General features: G+C 41.1%; 1 protein-coding gene across 8 annotated transcripts in view; it reads left to right on the forward strand.

Annotated features, from left to right (window-relative positions):
* The window catches only part of DPF3 (double PHD fingers 3), a 262,300-nt gene that overhangs the window by 159,437 nt on the left and 77,646 nt on the right, over window positions 1-25,217 (forward strand). For all 8 annotated transcript variants that reach the window (XR_014174206.1, XR_014174207.1, XR_014174208.1 and 5 more), the window contains exons 4-5: window positions 19,546-19,673; window positions 22,950-23,045. Coding sequence is in view for 5 of the 8 variants with exons in the window: in XM_081939667.1 (XP_081795793.1) it covers window positions 19,546-19,673; window positions 22,950-23,045 (224 nt within the window). In the remaining 3 variants the exon portion in view is untranslated. The remainder of the gene's footprint in view (window positions 1-19,545; window positions 19,674-22,949; window positions 23,046-25,217) is intronic.

Raw genomic sequence — 25,217 nt, forward strand, 5'->3', positions numbered from 1 at the left:
TAGAAACAATAATTCCGCTCCTGCGGTGCTACAACCAGACATAAACAGTTGTTTTTTTTTAAAGTCTGGAAATCAAATTGAAATTCTGGTAACTTCAAAAACGTGTTCCTGAAGTTCTTGGCAGCAACGTAGCACCCATGACCTTCTCCTAGGTTGTTTTTCTTATTTTCCTGTCTAATTTATAGTCCAGCCACAGGCTGACCTTGTTTAGCTCCTATCAGCACACAAGGGCTGTCAAATGCAGGCACCTGGATGTACAGCTTCCGAAAGCCTTTGTGTTACTTATTAATCATTAACAAAGTAATTATTTAAAATGCAAATTAAATGATATCTAGCATTTCCCTTCTCTTTATGTACCTTCCAAAATGTAATCCTCTTTCAGCCCCCCCCCCCCCCCCCCCCGGGCAAACCAGATAGGAAACGCAACTAGAGGAGCTAATTCTATGTCAGTGTTTGTCAGTTCTGGCAAATTGAAGAATTGTGGGCTTCAACTTCCAAGAATTCCCAAGATTGAGAAACACTGTTGTACTTTATTGCAAGCCTACAGTAACAAAATCTTGCAGATCTAATGACACAAACTTCCCACTGCCACTTTTAAACTGCTTGATCTATTGGGGTGAGTCCTTCCTAAGTTTCTTGCTCTGCCCATTAATGCATTGGGGGCTCATCCTTCTCTTATGTGATAGTTGCCTAGGCAGCATCTCTTTCCTTCATCCCCCAAGGTCACCCACACATCCCATTACATCAGGGGTGTCAAACTGGCAGCCCACGGACCAGATGCGTCATGCACAGGCCTTGCCCACCCCAGCTCCGTGAATGGGAAAAACATCGAAACCATCACGTGATGGCAACGTGACGCGGTGAGTTTGACCCCAAGGCTTTACATCATCTGCCCTATGGTGGACTTTTGGCTTCAACTCACAGCTTCTGTGCATCCAGGATTGCATGACTTGAACTAAAAAACAACTCAACAATAACCTGTGCAGTTCCTGTTGCTTTACAGCATGGTAGTTTCAATCCAACATCTGCTGTTATTAAAAACAAAAGCAAGCAAAAAAAAAATTCATAATCCCAGTTCTTAAAGTTTGGTTCCATAAGCCAAAATGTAAATGCTATTCCCCAAACCTGCCCAAGTGGTAAAAGATTCCTGAAACTAAAATGAAGTCCTCAGTAACTGGGGATAGAAAGTAATGCTGTATTCAACTACAAGTACACCTGTCCTTGTAACTCAGTGCCCTTCATTCTGCAGGGTGCAAGTGCTGCAAGAAAACTGATAATTGTTATGGATCACAAACCTGTCAGCATATAATGATCATGTTAATGGCGCAGGGCATGACTTGAGCTTCTGTGCCTGCAGATGTAAGCTACTCCACAATGCCTTTGGTGTATGGAGACCATTTAGGCAAGAACTGCTTGCCTAAATGATCTCCATATAACCCTTGGAATCTCTGGCTGAGAAATGAGACTGCTGGAATAGGTCCAATCACCTGAGCATTTAGCCTGGTAATTGCTGCCCTATTAAAGACACTAAATAGATGGTGAAGAGATGGAATGGGGGCCTCTTTCCTTCTCCCTTAGGAATGTAAGGTGGTCACACTTGCCTAGACAATTTGAAGAGTTACACGAGGGAGAGGTGACTTGTCCCTTGGTTGTCCTTCCACTAACCCTCTGTCATCTGGATTGCCATAATTTGCTTTACACTGGGGCATACTTGAAATCATGTGGAAACCAGTGCCGGCTGATGTGCTTGCTATGTGAAGAAATTTGGAGTTGACCTTGGGGCTAGAGAAAGGATGTGCCAGCTGTTAAGGGAGCTTGCAGAAATGATGAGTGTTTCTCAAATTTGGCAACTTTAACATATGTGGACTTCAATTCCCAGAACTCCCCAGCCAGCATGTTTCAAGTCCATTTTATGGTGCTGATTATTCTTTATTCCTATGAAGGCCTCTTCTGGGGTCTAGGTATCTCCAAGGTTACTTTTTGCAAATAGATTCTGCCTATCTAACTCAGATGATTTGAGTATATCTAGTGAGGGTCTCCATCTATCAAGAAAGGGGATAGAATGAGCATAAAGCAAAATGAATATTATTTTCCAAGTTTCCCTCTTCCGAAGCCACCCTGGTGCAAACTTGATATCTACTCCCATACCCTTCTGAACTCATATAAATCCTTGGCTTTTCAGTGATCAATGCTATCGAAGCAAGATTGCTAAAATGTCACTGTTGTTATTATGTTATTTTTAATTATTATATTTGGTTTGTAAAATTACATCTGCCTTACTATTCTTCGCCATCTATTTTTGATTGAATGATCTTATTTTTAGAACATTTATTTGGAGCAAACTGGTATATACAAATAAATAATCAATCATCTCAAAGGTTTTTAGAGAGTGTGAAATTTGTAAAATGCAAGTTCTTAGTGAACTAAGAATTTAATAATTTTTATGTAATTTGGAAAATCCACCTCAGAACATTCGAAGTAATAAAAATAGCAAAAGAGGCTAGGCTTCGAAAGCCTCATTTAGCACTCTATTTTAGTAGGAAAGACACCACAAACTTGACTGCTTGACAGTGTGTAAGCAGAACAATTAATTAGGTCTACACTCAGAGCAGGGGTGAGTTCCTGCCAGTTCTAATCTCTTCTATAGAAGAGGTTCCACAAATCTACAGTGCCGTTTAGAACCGGTTCCACTCCCTCCCCCCACCCGTCGCACATCATCAAGATAAAGAGCGAGAGGAGGAATTCTGGGAGTTGAAGTCCACAAGTCTTAAAGCTGTCAAGTTTGAACACCCCTGGGGTTTTTTTTCTAAAGGGTTAGGGTTGCAAGGGTCTTGTAACTTGACAGCTTTAAGACTTGCACACTTCAATGCCAGAGTTCCTGAGCCAACATGACTGGAGGAGGAATTCTGGGAGTTGAAGTCTACAGGTCTTAAAGCTGTCAAGTTTGAACATCCCTGGGTTTTTTTTCCTAAAGGGTTAGGGGTGCAAGGGTCTTGTAACTTGACAGCTTTAAGACTAAGTGAAATGCTTGTTCTCTCACAGTTACAGAGCATAGAGCTAATGAAATTATAGTAGTAATTGTAAATAACTACAATTTTATTTTAAAGATACTCATCATTGGATTTAATGTAAGGAAATTTGTAAGTCTCCTTCTACATTCTTCTAAATGTAAATCTTGTAGGCCCTTTTGGGAAAATTTAAGACTTTTTAAAAGTGACATTTCATTTGGAATGGATAGGCTCATATATCTCTAATTATATACTCTGGTGATTCCTACTTTTCATAACCTAACAGGCAAAAATCAATCTGTTTTCTTTTAGAAATGATGCCTGAAAGGGATCTAAACTATCACTGAGACGGCTGAAGCCAAACCTTCCAACTCTTTTGGCCAGCCCTTTCTTCCTGAATTTTAATAGGTATCCTACTGCTTTGATACACGAGAGAAACACATTAGTGGAGCTAAGATGTCTTCCAGCTCACTCTGCTATTGCTGCTGTTCCATCTTTCACCATCACCATCACAACATATCTCTAAGAGCAGCTTGAAGGATGCTCAGCAGCAAAACAGATCCACAGATTGATTGGCTTTATTATCTTTTCAGTGTCTGCAGTCTTTTCTTTACATAGTAACATAAGCCTTGCTTATGTTCTGCAGACTGATGAATGTCCAGAGGAAGAACAGTTGTTTAACAAATCTCAGGGACAGATGTTAATGAATGGACTCACTGACCTTGTGTGGGAGCCCAAGGTTGCCTGTGTGTTCCCACCTTCTGAGCTAAAGAATTAAATAAATCCAAAGGGTTATGCACCCTAGGCGCTCCATCTGCCTTCTTGTTTATCCCACTTTGAAACAGGAACATGACATGCCTGTATTTGGCCTGGCTGTTCAGAAAATACATTTCTGTACATTCCAAGGACAGTTGAACAGTCATTCATCTTCTCAATGGAGCACCCCTCTGCAGTCATCCATCTTTTAGCCAAAACAAGAGCTTCTGGGCTCATTGTTAATCAAATGAAGGGAATCCAAAGTCACTAGCACTTCACCCTCTTCATTAAAATTTGCTTTTTTTCCCTTTTTTTATATAAGAATTTTTTATTTTTGATTAAACACAGACAAACAAGACACAAAAAACACCATAAAACCATCTTCCATTACAGATTGTAGAAAGTGTGTCAATTGGTTACAAAAAACTTTCGTGTATCCCTTCCACAGTCATCACCTATAATTCATATCAAGTTATATATTTTAAATCAAATATATTTATATATATTACTATCCTCATACCTCAACCTTCATTTGACTATAACTGTTTTAACATTCTTTTATATAAAATATTCCAAAATTTAAAGATAAACCACATAATGGCATTCCGTTAACTGTTTCCATAATGATCTGGTAACATTACATCTTTATGACATGTTCTAAATAAAAAATTGATTATATTTAATAACAAAGGTTCTAGACCTCCTTTCTTAATCACTGTTTACAATTTATATCCAATTTCCTTTTATCAAACCAGTATATATATATATACATTATTTTTAACTGAATTTGACTTTTTTATTATAAGCTTTCATACTTAACAGAATTTCTAAATTTCCTTTAGTAGTCACCATTTGCAATTTATATCAAATTTCCTTTTATAAAACCAATACATATGTATACATTGTTATCATCATCACTTATTTATCTAACTATATCCATTATCACTTCATTTTTTACATAATGCTCTAAATTTAACTAAATTTGACTATTTTTTATTATAAGCTTTCATATATCAACCTATGTCTTTCCAGTAATAGTGCAGTTTTATGTCTTTTGCCATTTGTGGGAATAGTCTTCTGGATGTTTCCTTAATAAGATTTGTATGGACTTCTCTTCGCAACTTGTTGCTTGTTGTATATCTTATATAATCTCGAAACCCTCCATTCGCTTCTTTAATCAGCTTATCTTTGGTTATTAATAGTGCTTCTGACAAAAGTTCTCTCCTTAAGATCCATCAATTTGTCTCTTTTTTCTTCTTCTATACCAGCGATGGCGAACCTTTTTGGGTTCCCGTGCCAAAAGAGGGGGGAGCGCAGGGGGGTCGTACGCAGGCGTGCCATACCCATAATGCTATGCGTGCAACCCCCCCATTGCGCATGCGTGCAAACACGCCCTGCGCATGCGTGTGACCCCTCCCTTTTGGCCCACGATAGACCCATTTTTCACCCTCCCCAGGCTCGAGAAGCTTTCAAGGAGCTTGAGGAGGGTGAAAACAGCCTCCCCCACCCTCCCGAGGCTCTTTGCTGTCTCTCGGACTGCACTGGGGGAGAAGCATTTGCAATTGGTGTCTGCCCCACCCACCTCCCCCATGGCAGCTTCTCCTTCTTCTGGCTGCTCCAGCATCCCAGGCAGAAGCAGCACTGTGACAACCGCTGGGGGTGAGGGGGCGGCGGTGGCAAGCATGGGCAAGGGTTTCCCTCCCTCCCCACACGAGTGGGCTGCTTGCATGGCTCTAGCCCGTGGCTCTAATAAAGATCTGCAGTCCGGAGCGCTGCTACTTCCAGCCAGGATATATTCTGCCAGACCCTTGGTGGCGTCTTTATGCAGGTAGCTCGCCTCCCTGCCAGCAGCTCATCCAACGTCCCGGCTGGAAGCAGCAGCGCAACGAGCAGGCTGCTTGCACGGCTCTAGCCCGTGGCTCTAATAAAGATCTGCAGTCCAGAGCGCTGCTACTTCCAGCCAGGATATATTCTGCCAGACCCTTAGCGGCGTCTTTATGCGGGTAGCTCGCCTCCCTGCCAGCAGCTCATCCAACGTCCCGGCTGGAAGCAGCAGCGCAACAGCTGCTGTTACCAGGGGCGAATGGGTGGCGATGGAGAAAATGGGCGACCACTGCCCCTTCATCCTCTCCCCAACAGCAGCTGTTGCGCTTCTGCTTTCAGCCGGGATGCTGGCGGAGGAGCTGCTGGCGGAGAGGTGAGCTACCCGCATAAAGACACCACCGAGGGTCTGGCAGAATATATCCCGGCTGGAAGAAGCAGCGCAACAGCAAAGGAGTAGCGATGGCAAGGACGGGCGGTCCCAGGTGTCCCCCCCCCCCGCCTGAGCAGACTTCTTCAGAGCTCCAGCCTGCAGCTCTGTGAGGATCTGCGGTCCGGAGCGCTGCTGCTTCCAGCCGGGATATATTCTGCCAGATCCTCGGCGGCGTCTTTATACGGGTAGCTCGCCTCCCTGCCAGCAGCTCATCCAGTGTCCCAGTTGGTAGCAGCAGCTCAACAGTCGCCGTTACCAGGGGCGAAGGGGTGGCGGTGGAGAGAACGGGCGACCACCGCCCCTTCATCCTCTCCCCAACAGCGGCTGTTGCGCTTCTCCTTCCAGCCGGGATGCTGGCAGAGAGGAGAGCTACCCGCATAAAGACACCACCGAGGGTCTGGCAGAATATATCCCGGCTGGAAGAAGCAGCGCAACAGCAAAGGAGTAGCGATGGCAAGGACGGGCGGTCCCAGACGCCCCCCCCCCGCCTGAGCAGACTTCTTCAGAGCTCCAGCCTGCAGCTGTGATGAGGATCCACGGTCTGGAGCGCTGCCGCTTCCAGCCGGGATATATTCTGCCAGACCCTTGGCAGCGTCTTTATGCAGGTAGCTCGTCTCCCCGCCAGCAGCTCCTCCGCCAGCATCCCGGCTGGAAGCAGAAGCGCAACAGCCGCTGTTGGGGAAGAGACAAAGGGGCGGAGGTCGCCCGTTCTCGCCACCGCCACCCCTTCGCCCCTGGTAACGGTGACTGTTGTGCTGCTGCTTCCAGCCGGTGGCTGCCCAGTTGCTTCTATGCAAGAAACCCACTCACGCGGGGGAGGGAGGGAAGCCCCGACCACAGCTCTACTAAGAAGCGATGGCCAGGAACCCCTCTCTGTGTCTTTGGGCATGCGCGGCCGTTGCTCTTCCTGTTGCTGGTTTTTGGTGTGCATACATGCCAGGAACCAGATCACCAAATGGCCGACACGCATGTGCACCCTGGAAACAAAAAGATCATTTTCCTAGCGTGCGCATGCGCACCGGGCTGCTCCACTTCTGCTTTCTGGCACGCCAATGCGTGTCAAGACCAGCTGGCTGCTGCGCCCGAACCCGGAAGAGGAACTGGAGATGGCTCCGCGTGCCAGGAGAAATGGCTCTGCGTGCCACTTCTGGCACGCGTGCCACAGGTTCGCCATCACGGTTCTATACCTTGAAATCTGGGGTAGAGCTCCTGTCCATCTATCTCCCCTTTCTATGTTCCACTCTTTCCATTTTCAACCACGCTCAATTCACTGTTGGTATCAACAATTATCTTGTCTCTTTGTTCATTTTTTCCTTGAATTTTTAGGACTCTAGCCTCCACTTTTTCCATTTGATGAACATCTTCAATTTTTCCATCAAATTTTAGTGTTTTACAATCTATATTTTCCAATCTCTTCTCAATTTTCTCTGTTACTTCTAATAATTTTTGAATTTCAAACATAATCTTTTGCAATGTTAAGGGTTAAGGTTTCTTTTTGATATTGTGCCATTCTTCCAACTGGTAAACACTGCCACTCTAGCTTTCAAATTTTTTTATTAGATTTGAAGCAATTTCATTTATAATCTTTCAAAACAAGGCTTTGTTTTCACTTCTCTCCAGCTGCCAATGAAGCTCCCAAAGGGCACCTGTATAAACAACCCATGCTCTTCTTCTTATCACTCTCTATAAATGAGCTGAAGAACCTTGAAGTGCAAAGTCAAAATGATCAAAGTGAAAAAAGGGCAATGTTTCCAGAACTCAAGCCTCCAGCCTCCAAGTGGCAGTGTTACTTCCTTTCCCTCTGATATTACAACCCTCTGTATTCCTTTTATATCTTCTTTATATTCCAGGCTAAAAAGAAACAAATTCTTAAATGAAGCAAGATAGAAAAAACCCCATCCAAACCAGTATTATAAAAATAAGGAAAAATATTTTAATCCATAGGTAAAAAAAGAAGTAGTAGAAGAAAAACTAATCCGTTCACTTAAAAAAATAGGAAATATTTGCAAAAATTCCATCCATAAAAGAAAATTAAAAAAGGATAACACACTGTCCAATGTAGCTTAATTTCGCCACTTATTTTCTTCTGTTTCCAAATTTAATTTAGCTTTATTGGGGGGGTGCAGTCTCTTTTATAACAATAAGATTTCCTCACCAGATGGACACACTTTCTCTTTCTGCTTTCCTCCCGTTCCAGAGCTGTCCCGACTTCAGCAGCTTTTGGTTGAGTTTCTGTCACCAGCAGGAAGAGATTCTCTTGGCTCAATCAGGGACTTTGTGATGTCCCTGAGATTAGCAATACATACTTTTCCCTGTCACCGTCTCTTCGAGACAGTTTAGGCCCAAAAGGACCATCCAGCGGCAAAAGTATCAAATGCGATCTCGGAGCTTCGAGATCACATGCCGTATCGTTGCGACGTCAGCTCTTGTTCCCTCGCTTTTTTTTCTTATGGAGATATTTCTTTTTCTTTCTTAAGTTTTAGAACTTTTGGTTGGGAAAGGAGGGTGGAGTGAGAATTGATTGAATGTAGGGATTTAGTTCCATTTCCCAATGCTTGTGCTAACACAGTGATGACTTTTTGTCCTTGTGTGCCGAAGGTGTGCACATGTGCGCGTGCCCACACCCAAAATGCAAAGCATGTGTGACTCCCTGCATACCCTGCCCCCCTGTGCATTCATGTGCGATCCCCTCTCCCTGCACCATGTTTTGGGCCTAGCAGGCCTCCCTGCAGCCTCTTGAGACCAAAAATGGGCTGCAGGGGGAGCACCGGCCTATCTGCGCTCCCCCTTGCCGCGCTCCCCCTTGCACTCCCTCTTCCCAACTCTAGGGGGGGTGCTCATCTCTGTTTCAAAGCCGAAGAGCCAGCAATGTCCAAAGACATCTCTGTGGTCATGTGGCCGGCATGACTAAATGCCGACGGCGCATGGAATGGTGTTACCAAAAGTGGTCCCTTTTCTACTTGCATTTTTACATGCTTTTGAACTGCTAGGTTGCAGAAGCTGGGACAAGTAACGGGAGCTCACTCTGTTACACAGCAATAGGGATTAAAACTGTTGAACTGCCGACCTTTCTGATCGACAAGCTCAGCATCATAGTCATTGAGTCACCGCATCCCTCAATAATTAAATAAACATTATTTATTGTTTATCCCTTTATTACATTTTCTTCCCTTGTTTTTCTCCAGGATTAGGGAGTTATGTATCAGTCATATATTTTCCTTTTATCTCAGAATTAGTGACTCATCCAAGTACCTTTTATAGCTAAGAGAGGGTTTGGATCCTGTTGGCTACAGTGTAAGAATACCATGTCTGGCTATGTGCTCCATGTTTGCTCCATAAATTTGTTAGGTTAATTGCCATACATTGAGCAGCAGTCTTACAATACTTAGTAATTGGATGTAAGCCCTAATGAATATGTTATCATTTATATCTAAGCACAAATGGAAAGCACTATGCTATCGTTCTTTAAAAATGAATGCCTTGGTTCTCTGGTTAATATTAGACGTCTAAAATAGTTTATTTTTATGAACTATTTTTATTTTAATAGTATAACAAAACGATCTTCTTACCAATACATTTCTAACAGTGATGAAATATTTAAAAGCAGCAGACCTTTAAATACTGGATAGTTTTTTCCAAATTATTTTTTAAGAGTTCAGATTTTAACATCTTTGTGACTTTTAGAAATATAAAACCTGCATCCATAGATGGAAGATTTACATAGATTTACTGTAGATTATCATTTGACCACTTCCTCATTTAGTTAAGGAAAAACAAAATATCGAAAAAGTTACTAGGAAAGATGAAAGGGTAATTTTTTTTCTTTTCATTAAAAAGACTTTAACAATGATACTGTGTGTGTGTGTGTGTGTGTGTGTGTGTGTGTTTGTGTGTGTGTGTGTGTGTGTGTGTGTGTGTGTGTTAATTTCCCTCTTTTAAAAAGTATATTAACAGTATTCTGTGCTGCTTTTACTGTTTTGGAGTTCTTCAACTTTCATATAAAAACATAAAATAATTGAATAATTGCTGAAAAATAATTAGTTATATTCAAAGAATGCTAATGCAGAAGTTATAATATTTTACCAAACAAGATTTAATATGTAATGATTAAAAACTATAATTATCTCTGTAGTTTAATTCATTGTATTATTCTGAATTGTGACCGGATTTATGGAAAAGTATCCTTAATGGTTATCAGAATAGCTTCAGGCCTTCTCTCGATGGGAGAAAGGTAAACATTTCCGCCTGTTAATGCCTTTGTATATACAGTATAAAGTTTCTACAAATAAAGGAATCATATATAATGTATTAAGGTAGAAGTTTGTTTACATAGGTCTTGAAAAACAACCATCCTTGTATTCTTAGTGAAAGGAATTCTGGTAGAACCCTTTTTGAACAAATGTATAACTAATTTGTAGTTTACTTGGAGATTAATTATGTGTTTCCAAGTGTATGTTGATTCTTCGTGACCACATAGATAATAGTTTCTTGTAGATACAGATGGATCATCCACATCTTTAAATAACTAATTAAATTTTTGTCTTAGTTATTACTATACAAAAATAAATCCATCACTTTTTAAAACCCTTATGCTGCAAGGACTTTTGCCTTTTAACTTGCATAAACTCCAGATGTTTTTTACCACCATAAGCCAGTCTGGGTGTCATCCTTCAGTCAATAAGGATTTCTTCACTACTGTACAGGGCTGGGTTGCTGCCGGCATTACTGCCAGTTCAGTGCATGCACATTTATGTCAATAAATAGGTCTGCGCATGCGCAGAACATTAACAAATGGGGAAAAATTCCGCACCAACCAGGGAATTGGTTCAGAGATGTGGTAGACCTGGGTCACTGCCAGTTCCGGTGACCCAGGCTGGCAAATCACTACCAGTTCGGCTGAACTGGTCCAAACTGGTAGGAACTCACCACTGCTACTGTAGTGTCTGCTGTTGATGCTCTTAGAAGATAACAGACAACAGTATTTGTGCAGGGATTTCTTTAATGTCTTTATGAGGCTGACTCCAAGTTTAAGACCATCTTTTGCCAAGGTAACACTTCAACAAGGGTCTAAGACAGTGGGCCAAACGTTTTGTTGTCGCATGCTGAAAGTGCGTGCAACAGCGCATGCTCACACGCCTGCCCCCATAATGCAATGCATATGTGACCCCTCCCTTATACCCCACCCCCTGCCCATGCACACACGTTCCTGCTGCACTCCCCCACTCCCATGCATGTGTGCGTGACCCCCTACGCTCCCCCACCCCTTCACATGCCCCAGTCCCCCCACCCCATTTTGGGCCTAGTAGGCCTCTCTGCAGCCTCCTGGGAGAGAAAACGGGACCTGGGGGCCTTCTCCCCCTGCCCCCCACACATGCGCAACAGAGACCTGAAAATCAGCCTGCTGGCAGGAGGCGCACATGCATGCGCAGTGGAGCTGAGCTGGGCCGATGGCTCATGTGTCCACAGAAAGGGCTCTGTGTGCCACCTGTGGCATGTGTGCCATAGGTTCACCATCACGGGTCTAGGATAACTTGACCCATCTGACTTGCTGTAGTCGATTTGCCCTGGCCATCTTGCCTGGCCAACTTGCCCTAGCTGACTCGTCTGGCCAACTCACCACGTGAAAATTCAATGCAAAGCAATGCAACTCAAGAGAGGGACAAGTGAATTGCAGCCATTCTTGTCTTGCTTAAGGTTTGAACCTTCTCAAGTTAGAAGTCCTTGAGGCTGGAGTGAGCTGCAATTCTTCCTGTTCCTTTCTTGAGTTATTCCACGTTGAATTGTCCCATGGCATGTTGTCCTGTGGCAAGTCAACTGGGGTGAGTTGGCTGCAGTGAGTTGTCCCATTCCACTTCAATAGGGCTAAAAGATGCTGCTACAATGACATATTTGGAAAGCAGTAAAATCAAAGCTACCCTAGGGGATGTGTAGTGGTTGACTGTCATCTTGCTTAGGTTAGGTAACATTATCAAGTATAGTGTAATTATTGTAGGGTTATTTTGCTTAGGTTAATTATTTATTTAATAATGTAGAAGTCATGGTAGTGTTTTTGCTATCTGTTTTACATGCATGTTTTAGCATATCTTGTGAATATTTTAATATTTCCTATTGTGCATAGTTTCGTGTTATATTTTATTTATTTATTTATTATTCACACTTATAGACCGCCCCCTCTCCCGGAGAGGACTTGGGGCGGTGTACAGTCACTAAAATACGTTGTAAAATACATACATAAAACGATTAAATTAAATACGTAGGTGAAGGAGGTTGTGAGACTGTAATAGAATAATAAATATAATACGTTAAAAGCCTATTAAAACCCCAAACCCAATTAAAATAAATAAATCCCGGGAGGTAAAACTAAGAAAGTGCCAGGCCAGCTGATAATATAGTAGAGTAGAGTACAAATATAGGAGAATTTGTTTTCCTGCAATGTCCTGTAGAGTCTAGCATGATATCTTTGCAGGCATTGGGGGAAATTAAAAAGGTAACTGGCAGATCTAACTGCTTGATATAGGGAACTGAAAATGTATTTAATTAATAAATTTATAGGCCACCCATCTCATATATATGACACGGGGAAGCTCACAACTAAAACAGAGTAAAAACAGCTAGAATTTAAAATAACCAAAATGAATTAAAATAGCAGGTGAGAAATATTATGCACCCACAAACAAACCAGGACATGAGTTTACCTGTGTTATTAGGGCCCCAGATTGGATGGCAAACCTAAGGTTTTAGTGCATTCAAGGCTAGTAGGGTCAGGTCAATTTCTAATTTCTAGGGAGATGATGTTTCAGAGGGCAGGTTTCATGGCAGAAAAGGTCCTCTTCCTGCACTCTCTCTGCCATGGGACCTGGACCATGCTATCCTGTTGGACTACACACCACTGAGGATAGACAACCTGTAAGTAATCTGGCTGCAAGTCATGAATTCTTTAAAGGTAATGCCAAACCTTGAATTGCACCCAGAAGCATATTGGCAGACAATAGTATCAAACGACTGATACATATAACTGCCCACCAGAGGTGGGTTCCTCCCTATACAGTCCGGTATGCCAGAAGAGGTAGTAAAAATCTGGCATGCCAGAAAGGACCGGTAACAAAAATGGTGGCTTGGCCATGCCCCCGAATCTGTTCTTCCATCAGAAGCTTCTCCCAGAAGAAGCTTTTTCTAAAAAAGTTTTTTCCCCCTGCAAGTTCAGGCAAAGGGGAAAATAGCTTTAAAAAGTAAGAGAGAGAAAGGGAGGGAGGGAAGGAAGGAAGGAAGGAAGGAAGGAAGGAAGGAAGGAAGGAAGGAAGGAAGAGAAAGAAAGAAAGAAAACTCATTTTCTGCCGGGAGATTCAGGACAGGAGAAAAACAAATGCGGTCGCTTTAAATCAGAATTGAGCATGCCTGGCTGTGGAATTCTGGGAGTTGAAGGCCACAAGTCTTAAAGCTGCAAACTTTGAAGTCCTGCTTTAAATTGGAAAGCTGCTCAGGTTTGCAAAGTGACATTCAGCAGTTATGGGGGGGGGGGTGCTTTCCACAGAGGGAAGGGAGAAAGGAAGGAAGGAAGGAAGGAAAGCGAACCGGTTGTTCAGCCAGTAGGTACCCACCCCCGGAGTAAGTGATTATGGTATTAGGCCTGTTGGCTACAGAGTTTGGACTAGAAGACTTCCAAGGTATCTTCCAACTCCGTTATTCTATGTTCTTTGTTCTATTCCATGTCAGGCTGAAATGTGCATTACAGGAACAGAGTCTCATCTTTTTACAGACTTATATAAAGTGATTCTTTAGCTTGTGCTTGAATATTATGGATTGGATTGCCAGAATATCCCTCATGGTGTCTTACCTAATTATGAATGGGTATTATAACTTATACGCCTTTTGGTATAAAACAAAAGCAAGGGCTTTTAAATTCCTATTTAGGGAAGTGGTGATCTTGTCATTTCTTTTCATTTTAATTTTTAAGCCTAAGAGCATTTAATAGGAAGGGAGGGACTCAGATGCAGGAATCTGTGATGAGAAGATTTGACAGTGATTTTTAATGGTGGTTTGGAACTTGATAAAAGGATTGGAAACGTTAATATTGTTCACATAAATATATGGTGTAATATCTCTTGAAACACTTCCTTACATCTAAAGCCATGTTCACATGCTATACGGAGGCAATCTTTTGTTAGTGGACACATCTTCAATAGGGATTTGTGGCAGATTTGCTCTTCCTAAGGTTTGAATGCTGTAGTTCCTTATAAATACCCAGTTTGTCAGTTTTCAAAGACTGCATTTTTCTAAATTGAGGCCTTAAACCAAAGTGACTTTAATCTCATATTGCTCAGAGGTTGCCATTTACTTTGTCTGGATGATTCTCCCTTGTGTGTTTTGCGGTTTTGTAGTTTTATACATTACTCGGTCTTTTTCTTCATAAGTAGAATTTATGAAACTCATAATGAATACAAAACCACAAAGAGATCTTTCATCATTATATCTAAGACAGAAACATGTATGATTTTTTTTCCTCCCATCCCTAATATGCAATGTGTTAGTAGAATTTCAGATCCTTCCTTGTATAGAGTCTGTCGTTCCTAAATCTTATTTATTTCAATAATATCCAAAATTGCTACAACTGTTTATTTGAATAATTGTTGTATGGTAAAATTATCTGTAAGGAGGGCAAATTTTAGCTTGCTTTTAACTATCCTTGAGCATTATTAGTTTTATAAAAGATCTACCGTTTTTCTCTTAAGAATATGATAAAACTTCCAGATTTTTTTTTCTCTTACTAACCTTTGGAAAGAGACCCTTTAAGGAGAACCAGAGTCTTTACAAAGTGGAGACTTGAAAAATGAAGGTGACAATGAGGCAGGGAAATAACGTGAGGAATAGAGTTTCCTTAGATCAAACATAGAATTAGTTAGAAGATTAAAGTCCATCTGCTTTTTTGCTATAATTTCTAATGCTAGAATAGTATGGAACTGTAAAGTCACAAGCTCTGTCTTCCTTTCTTTCATCTTATGATACTATCTTTTTACGAGCCCCTCTCCCCTAGGTCCCTCATTTTCTGGAATATTAAAAAAATGAGCATAATGTATCTTAAGACTTTGATTAAGAGAAGAGCTCTCCTTGATCAAAGCAAAAACATTGTTGCTCACACATAGGATAAGCAGACGACAATATTATTGTTTGTGAGCAGGAGACTGGTAGGGCACCTATGTCCCAAGCAGAGATGGTATTCTATTTTCTTCACTACTGATTTGGTAGTGGGAGCGCCCGTGCCCATGCGCTAGCTTCACTCACATGGCACGGCAGTGCGAACTGGTCCTAAGAATAACTTGCAGAAATCTAGAGTGGCAAGTTTGGATGAAGTCAAGCATGGTTAACATTGGGAGACAAATGCATTGAATGAGTGTTACAAGACAGTGTGGAGGCTGTTAGTTTGATTTTAGGGGCTTCTCAAGCTAATAAAAGTCAATAAAAATCCCTCTCTATTTGGGGTTTGCATAGTGCTAAAAGAAAAAGATTCCACAATATTATATTGATATGACATCATCATTTATCTAAACTATCAACTACTCAAGGAAGAATGTTTATACTACCTTCTCCCCCCCCCCAAATCCCCTATCTCTAAAACTCTGTCCCTGCCTTTGCATTCTAATGTTGCATTTATGCCTTCGAGATGTGGAAATGAGCAATATGATGGATGGATGCAGCTTGCCTGGATTCTCTACCACCGTTTCCCTTGGGGCCTTCCAGCTGCTGGCAGAGAGCACCATCCCAGAAGATGGTATATTTTGCAAACTCGACAGCTAGCAGACAATCTCTCTCTCTCTCACTGTATTTCCCAGCAGAGTAAGCTTAATCTGTTTTTTCCCCTTCCCCTGGCATACCTCATGATTGTCTTTCTGACTTTAGTTGTTTTGAATAAATGCCATAAATACTTTCCATAAAATAAAAATGGGAAGAATGGGAAGCAGAAATGGAGCTGGTATTTCATACTCTTGTGATGTTGATAGATTCTAATTTGGAACTGACATGAGATGTAATTGCTCATTGAGCCACTCAGTTGCCCTTTAAGGCACTTTCTGCCTTGTTTTGTTAATGAGCTGTGTGGTTACATTCACCCAGCAGTAGATCTCTGATGTGCCAGGCATTTCATGCATTTCAATTTTTAAAAAATTGTTAAGAGGTCTGCCATGTTAAATGGTATCTATCAGAATCAGCTACAGTGTAGAGCTTATGAAAATAAACTGGTCCAAGGAATCCAAGTGACAAACTATTTATATGCACATTGTGTAGAGCAGTTCTTTGCGAGGCAGTTGGATGTAGCATTTAAGGCATTAACCTTGAAATCAGGAGACTGTGTATTCTAGTCCTGCCTTAGACATGAAGCCAGTTGGGTGACCCCAAGTCACTCTTTCTCAACCTTGGAAAAAAATAAGTGGCAAATAACTTCTGAAATCTTCCCCAAAAGACTGTAGGGACCAGGAATTTCCAGGAATCAACATTGATTTGAAGGCACCCCCTCCTGCCTTCTACCCACTAAAAATACCCCCCTGTACTTCTTTTGGGAGTTGAATTGCTTTTTTATTTTTCACAGTCTTACAAGTGACAAAAAGGAAGCTGTGTTGGATGTATTCTTTTCTTGTGCAGTAAAATATTATAAAGTTATATACCTTCTATAGAAAATTATAAAGGTGAAATGATTGCTTCAAATGGATATTAGTCTATTGTCATGACATATTCGTTTGAGAGATGTTGGCTATTACCAGTCCTGCATGGAGTCCTGGTCTTCCTCAAATAAGGGGCGCCTTTTTTTTAAAAAGAATTTTATTGGTTTTTAAACATTTATAGGGAAAGGTAAAAAAAGGTACATAGAAAATTTTGACAGCTCCTGTGCTAGTGGTAGAAATCCCTCCAAATCTCACAATTTTTACAATGTTAAAGACAACGTATAAAAGATAAGCAAAAACAGAATCTTGTTCTACATTATATCAACCATGTGTTCAATCATCTCTTTTTTTGTCACTTTCTAGTATATCAACAATTACAATAATATTTCAAATGCATTTATTTTTGTGACCTGAGCCTTTACGATAGTGCTCCCTCCTCCCTGTCCCCAGATGGAGCCACAGCCCCTCCCTCCTGCATATCCTGTACATTACTACCTTTTTCACTACCTCCCATATTTTGGTCCTCTAGGAGAGAGCTGTGTTTTGTAATGAAGGCTTCTGCCTCCCCCACAAGGGGCGCCCTTTTGAAGGTAACTTTGACAGAGTTGGGGCCTGATCCTAACTCTCTGAAGCCTAGATTCTGTCATTTACAGTATTTGGCATTGATCTTCATCGGGGGTGAAATAAACTTACCTTTGCTATCAGTTTGCAAATGTGAGCATGTACGGAACTCTCCGTACATGCGCAGAGCGTCAAAAACAGGACATGATGACGTCCGGGTGGGTGGGCGGAGCCTCCTGCTGCCTCCACTATTGGTTCACCCAAACTGAATAGAACCAGCTAAATAGCACCACGGATCTTCCTCCATTTTAACTTTGCATCAGTCATATAGAAATAGAGGTTGGTTGTTGATCTTTTGTCTTTTGCCCATTTAGACTGTATTAACAAAAACTGATAAAAAGAGAAGAAACATTTTATGGCAAAGCATAGGAAAAAAAAGACATCAATCAAACAAGCAGTTTCTCCTGCACAATAAGAAAGAATATAAACTTTTATCCCCTAATTCTGTATTTATAACAGAACAATATAAGGGGAAGTTTTTAGGATGCTGAAATGATACACTCCCTTTTTTTCAAAACAATACTGTTTGTAGGAGGTATTTATTCTTCTCCCCCCCACCCACCCTTGACCCTGGAGAAGAGAACAGTAAAAGTTATTTACTGGTATGCTCTGAATTTTGGCAGGAAGCATCTAGGGTTGAAACGGCAATGTGTGTTAAACTGCATTTCTTTTATTTTGGGGGGGGATGTGATCAGATATCTGTTCTGAGAGCAGAGTGAGATTAGCTGAACAGCTATTAAAATACATAGAAACAGATTTGTTTGTTTTGATACACCAATATTTGAGTGGAAAATTGGTAACACTTAATGATACGTTACCAACATACAAATTGGTGCTCGACCATAAAAGATGACATCCCATTACCTGGTTTAACTCAGGTTGTGTCACCAGCCCAATTGAGTCTAATGCTCAGTAGTTCAATAGCACCTGGGCTAGTTAATAATTGGGTGGGACATCTGTGGGAATCCCCAGGCTTGGAGGCTAGACTGGGACATGAAAAAGTACCTTAGAAGCAGATACCATTTTTGTGTCTGTAAAGCTACCAGAATTCAAATCTGACTCAAAGGAGGCCCCCTTTTTTAAAAATCCAATTAAATCCTTCCCACTGGCCCATAAATGTCCTCAGACTCTGCTTGCAAAATATTGCACATACACCCCAAGCAGTTTTGGGAAGCAAGAAGGGGAAGGATGGGGAGAGAAAAGTCCTTTGCACAATAGGAATCCAGCTGCAGGCTGTTGAATCTTATCCCAATTATGGTACTTTAAACTGACTAGAAGAATGCATCACTACACCACTACTGCCACCATGGTTGATGGTAACTTTTGATGGACTATGCTAGTGTGTGCCGGTATTTGTCCCAGGAATCAGGAATTTTTCTCCATGTTGGTACCAGTTGCTGTCGTGTGTGTGTGTGTGTGTGCGCGTTTGTGTGTATTTGCAAAGTTTGGATAGACAGTGGATGGGCTTATTCAGTTCTTGAAGCTGCACATACATGTTTGCCAAAGAGAGCCATTCAACTCAAGGAACTGTTAAATATTGATTCCAGGTGTAGTATTTATTTGGTGTGCTGCACCAAAGGTCTCAAGGATAAGGTGATGCATTGGGGTATTATTTGGGTAAGAGGTGGTCTGTAAAAGAAAAGTGATGGGGTCTTCTGATCATCTAGGCTGCATGTCAAAGGGGATGCTAAATTTTTTACTACATGACAATATAAAAAATAGAGTCTCTTTGTGAAGAGTTCAATTTCTTGTGACTTCATGGCCATGGCCACTCTTCTTGTCAACAATATCCAAAGTGGTTTGCCATTTCCATTTCCCAGAATCTTTTTCAACTCTTGAATATAGTGTACATTTCTTAGTATTTCTGGAGCTTTCACCCCCAACTACTAACCAGATTAAGCTGTTTTATTTGTAGACTAGACAAGATAACCTGATGTCACACCAGCTAAGAGCTGTTTCCACATAAAAGCTCTCTTCAAATTATCAACTAGACAAATATTTACATTCATGCTTCTCTGAAAAGAAATCAGTATTGGCAAGAGTTGGCTATATTTTACTAGCAAGGCTAGTTCATGGAGTTCAAATTCGGTTTTTTGTATATATCAACATGTCAAAATAATAATTATATCGCTCAATGTTTAAAGACATTTGCTCTTTCTTGTGAATAAACTGAAAACTGTACAACTATTCTATCCAGCCTTCTGGTTGCTTACTCTAAGGAAATAACAGTAGCTATTGTTGTTTGATTTGTCAGAAGTTGATCTGCCTCTGAAGAAGGATAGCTTCACATCAGAAGGGACCACACTGGAAGCTTTGTTGCGTGGAGAAGGGCTTGAAAAGAAGATAGATACTAAAGAGGAGGATACTCTACAAGAAATCCAGGTAATTGCCTCACATTTTCAGTTCATTAGCTGTGTGTGCATGGATAAATAGGCTAATTAATCATTATTTCCAGATTATACGTATTGCCTGTAAGAAGCTTGTCTGGCATCCAGATGGATTGAATAAATAAATAGTTCAGAATTTTGTAAAATTGTTGCATAAAAAGTGATGGGAACTGAAAGTGTCATTTTGGAGATAAATATTCGTGTTAGCAATAAGCACTTGTAAAAGAGATTCTTTCTAGTTGGGAGGTGGAAGAAATATCTTTAGAACAGGGCGGCTTCCATTGTCAGCTTACAGCTTCTTTACCACCTTATTTAGCTGTTGCTCTGATGTCTTTTTATTTCCAAATTATCTTTTTTAAAGCATCCTTCTTCCATCTGGGACCAAAAAAGCTCACAACTTGAGGTTCTAAGACTGCATGCGGTCCTCAGAAGCATTGAACGCAGCTGCAGGTGGCACTACAAAAATTGCCAACAAATTTTATTCACCATTCATTGATCTATTTTGCTATATCATCTAGTATGGAAAATGCAGCAAAGAAAAATGATTAAATGCATGAGGAGTAATTATATTAATTGGCTGTAATTATCCTTCAAAGAATTTACCAATTTATTTTTACATGAATCTTTCTGAATCCTTCTCCCCAAATACTTTTTAGAGCACAAATGTTTGCATTCTATTTAACGACCATCCAAAGAGGAAAAAGCGTGCATCCTTGATATAATCAAATCATATTGGCAATAAAATAATATCAGTATTTCTTGGAAAAATTCTTAAGTAAATGCACTTGATTTATATTTTTCTTCTCAGTCAAATGGAATATTTAAGGTGGTTTATCATTTATCATTTAAAACACAAACATTTTTTTTTACAAAATTAAAAAATTAAAATAAGGAAATGAAAATATATAGTAATATTGTTGCACGTTAAAAGATTGGCTAAAGATATTTTCCCAGATTTTCTAAAGGCATACAATGAAGGCCTTAAAAGAGATTCTAAGATCAGCCCTAAGTAAAATGCAATAATCAAGATGAGTTGTTCCTAAGCAATTAGAATTGTTAATCACTAGTATTCTAACTGTAGTTGTGTAACTCAACTTCCTGAGAGTCCAATGTCATCTAAGAATAAAATAGCATCCCATGTTATGGACCTGGTTTTTTTAACAGACTTATAATCTTATCTAAAACAATCTGAACTGTGGCCTCCATGGCAGTTTACCTATTAACCAACAATACCTCTAACTTTGCCCAAAGTTAATCTTGTACTCTTACTCATCCTCTTGAAATTAGGCATTCCAGCTAGTAAACATTTTAGAGGACTTGGATGATAAGGAATAATATCACAATGTGTTCTCACCATACCAATGGTATCTACTTTTTTCCCCAGAATTTTTTTTTGTTCTCTTTCATAGTATTTTAAGTATATATTCACATAATTGTTATTCTTCTTTACATTTATCATTCTTATACATTTATTATTTCATTTAATAGGTTATAATATACAGTTTGGGTTGCTTTATTTACCATCCCTTCCTCCTGTTATAACACCACCTTATTTTCCCTTTCTTTTCTCCCTCCCTTCTCTACTTCCTTCCTTCCTCCTCTCCTTCCCCTTCCTTCTTCCCTTACCTTTCTCCTACTCCTACTCTTCCTCTTCCCTTTCCTACCCTCTCTCCTTCTCTTCCTCTCCCTTCCATCCTCCTCTTCTCACCACTTTCTTCTTTCCCCCATCTTCCTTTCATTCTCTCCTCCTCTCTCTCTTTCTTTTCTATTATTGTAGGTGTCTCTTTCAGATCTCAGTTTATGTTTCCTTGGGATGGTATTTCCGCAAACTCAAATATAATTTGATATCATTTCTTATTCCCTTACCTTCGCTAATCTATCCCAACTATATTATAGATACAATGGTATCTACTTTAATGCTCTGGCTGCTATCCCTATGAGTTTTATGTACTTGTTGACATATAGCATCTGTGGTATGAAAAAAAAATCAGTGGCTTGTGTTTTGCATAATAGTTTCCTAACACTACCTTCTGGAGGTGGCCTGGCAGCAAAGGCTGAAACTATTTACAGAGAGAGAGAGGTGGAGAGAGAGGGGGGAGGGAGGGAGGGAGGGAGGAGGGAGAGGGAGAATGAGAGAGGGGGGGGAGAGAGAGGGAGAATGAGAGAGAGAGGGGGTGAGAGAGAGGGAGAGGAAGAGGGAGAATGAGAATGAGAGAGAGAGAGAGAGAGAGAGAGAGAGAGAGAGAGAGAGAGAGAGAGAGAGAAGAGTAATGTAGCTTAGTAATATCAAAAACTAACTAAAAGTCCAAATGAATGAACAGAGCTATAATGTCCCTAAATTTTCCCTCCTGCATCCAGTGTCTAGTATAAATTATCCAACAAAACAATTAAGTCTAGGCTACTCTATCTCCTACTTGAAACTCTGATTCAGAGAGGTTCATGTCAAAAGAATCCTTTAGATCAGTGATGGTTAACCTTTTCGGCAACAAGTGCCAAAACTGGAGCCCTGACGCAGGCCGGAGCACCAGAACCTGGAAGAGAGCAGCTGGCTGGTGCGCATGCACATGGTGGTCAGCTGCTCCTCCAGATTCCATCCTGTGCGTGCGCATGATGGAACCTGAAAGAGCAGTTGGTGATGGCGCTTGTGCCCACAGAGAGGGCTCTGCGTGCCATCTCTGGCATGCGTGCCACAGGTTTGCCATCATGGCTTTAGATTCCTCTGGAAATGCCAGATATAAAATGTTTGAGCCTGGCCCCATAGTATCACCTTTGGTTTCCACTTTAAGAAGGAGTCAGTCAAACTGAATCAGGTTTTGGAAAAGCAATTAAGCTTGATCAGGGGACCAGAAATTAAATCTTTTCTACAGAGGTTGAAAGGGCAGATAATGTTTATCCTTGACAAAAGGGGAGGTATGATAGAACTCTTCAAAACGTAAAAGGACGAAGTACAAAAAGAGGTAAAGGATGGGTTTAAGTTAAATTTAATAGATACAGATAATAGGCAGATTTCAGCTGAACGTCAAAATGGCTTCTAGAACAGTAAAAGCAATTTGAGAGTCTAACCAATTTCCTAGAAAAGTGGCGAGCTCCCCTTCACCAGGGATTTAATTTGGATCCCCTGCAGAATGGAAGGTTGGACTTGATGACCTAAATGGCTTCTCCCAGCTCTCTCTTACTGTGATATATTTTCTTTGCAATTCTGCTTTAAAAAAAAAGGTCTTCTGTTGCACTGGGATTTGTTTTTAATTATTGTTTATTATTTCAACTCTAGCGGGTTTTGGAAAACGATGAGAATGCAGATGAAGTGAACGAAGAGGAAGAGATAGAAGAAGATATTCCAAAACGAAAAAACAGACCCCGAGGACGGGTAAGCTGCTTTAACCTTTGGAGGGAAGGAGGAGGAGGAGGAGGCCAGAATATTCCCAATTCCCATTTTTACACACACACACACACACACACACACACACACACACACACACACACGTATACAGAGACACAAAGTTTAATGACACACAGTGGTATGTGGTACGTTCTAAAACTGTAGGACGATCAATTAATCATGTGTGGTAGTTAATTCACACCTGCAAATTCTCTGTGGGTGGGCTCACTGGTGTTTTTGTTTTTTTGCTCTCCAATCTTTAATATAAAGCCATCACGAAGTGAAATGATGTAGAAAGCACCCATATATAGTTACGGCGCATAACTTGTACTATTTGCTGCCTGTTTTCTCTCTGTAGATAACTGAAACTCTCTGTGTGTGTGTGTGTGTGTGTGTGTGTGTGTGTGTGTGTGTTTCCCTTGGTAGTTTCAGGGCAGGGACGAGTTGGCTATTGATCAGTCTTCTCCACATGATGCTCCAGCTGCAGGCTCTCACTAATCAGGTCCCCTGGCAAGAAACCCACGCAGTAGGCAGGCAGCTCAGCTCACCTCCTCCTCTTCCTGCCTGCTGCTTGGATGTCTCAGCCCACTGGGGTGAACTCTTGCAGGCTCTGCGAACTGAGCGAAGCCCAGCCCTACAAAGTCCCAGGAGTAGCTTTCCAGCAGAGAACTCTATTATATTCACCGGGACCTATTTAGCCCTTCATCATTTTAATCAGATAACAATTAAAACAGTGCAGACTGCTACATCTCCACTTTCTAATGTAATCCCAATTGCGGAAAATATGTTCTTTCAGCACACAGGAGAATTTCCCCTCCCTGCATGGAAGAGAGGGGAAATCCTCAGTGCATGGGAGAATAGACCTCAAATGCAATATCCACTCCACATGCCTTCCCCACTGACGTTCTGGTGAAGCCAGCAGTAATGAATGCAAATGGTGATCACATGATTGCAGGGCATTTTGCAACCTGTCGTAAATGCAAATAGGCTGCCAAGTAACTGAAATGCAGTCATGTGAGTTGGGCAGGCCAGTACAATATTTTACAATGCCTGGAAGTGCTTTACTGGCCATATAGCACTCGTTCTGAGGCTTCTGGGAGTATGAATGGTTGTAAATCAAGGACTATTATAGAATGAAGGACATTGCATTCTTGAGACACTGTTTGGCACTTGACCTTAATTGATGGACCTGGCAGCTCTAAAAGAGGGCACAATGGCTCAATGGTTAAAGACACTGAGCTTGTCACCGGGAAGCTGACAGCCCAGGTTTGAGACCCGAGTGCTATGCAATGGGGTGAGCTCCCATTACTTGCCCCAGCTCCTGCCCACCTAGCTGTTCGAAAGCATGCAAGTGTGAATAGATTAATAGGTACCATTTTGGTGGCAAGGTAAGAGTGTTCTCTGCACCTTTGGCATAGAGCGATGCTGACCACATGACCATGGAAAATGTCTTCAGAAAATGTTGGCTCCCTTGACCATGAAACAGAGATGAGCACCATGCCCTAAAGTTGACTGTGCAGGGAAACCTTTACCTTTATCTTTTGTAGCTTATAAAAAGTAAAGCATAAAGTAAATCTTATCAACTTGCCCACTCTTGCTTTAATGTATTCTAATTCTTTCACATCCATTCCCAAGCTGTACCATAATTTGCTTCAAACATTCTCTCTCCTTGGAATACTTCCAGTACATGTGACTGACTTATGTACACCAGATTTTTTCCCCCTAAAATAAATGGGACTTTCTCCTTCTCTGCACTAAGCTGCCATTTGCAATAGATTTTCTGAAGCAATCTGGATCTTCTAAATTACATCTAGAATGTAGATTCCTAATTAATTGTTTCAGAGAACTAAAAAGAAAGGATTCAAGGCAGAAATAACGCAGAGGAATGAATACTCCAAATTCACGCAGGTCCCTTTCTTTCCACAGCATGATTTCATTTTTAATCCTGGGTGCCTTCATCTGTCCTCCTGGCAAGCCTTCCCATTTGGCTGCATTTGAGTGCTCCAAGGCTGCTCTGCTGAAGCTTTTCAGCTGTATACATCCATTCTTGCTATTCGGTGGCAGAAGCTGAAGGCAGCTGTAGATGACTAAATGCCACAGATTGAAGCAATGAGAGCACGCATGAAGCTCTCAGTTTGTACTTCAAGGGTGGTTGTCTTT

This window comes from Natrix helvetica (genome assembly GCF_964273705.1).
Source record: "Natrix helvetica genome assembly, chromosome: 1".
Taxonomy (NCBI): domain Eukaryota; kingdom Metazoa; phylum Chordata; class Lepidosauria; order Squamata; family Natricidae; genus Natrix; species Natrix helvetica.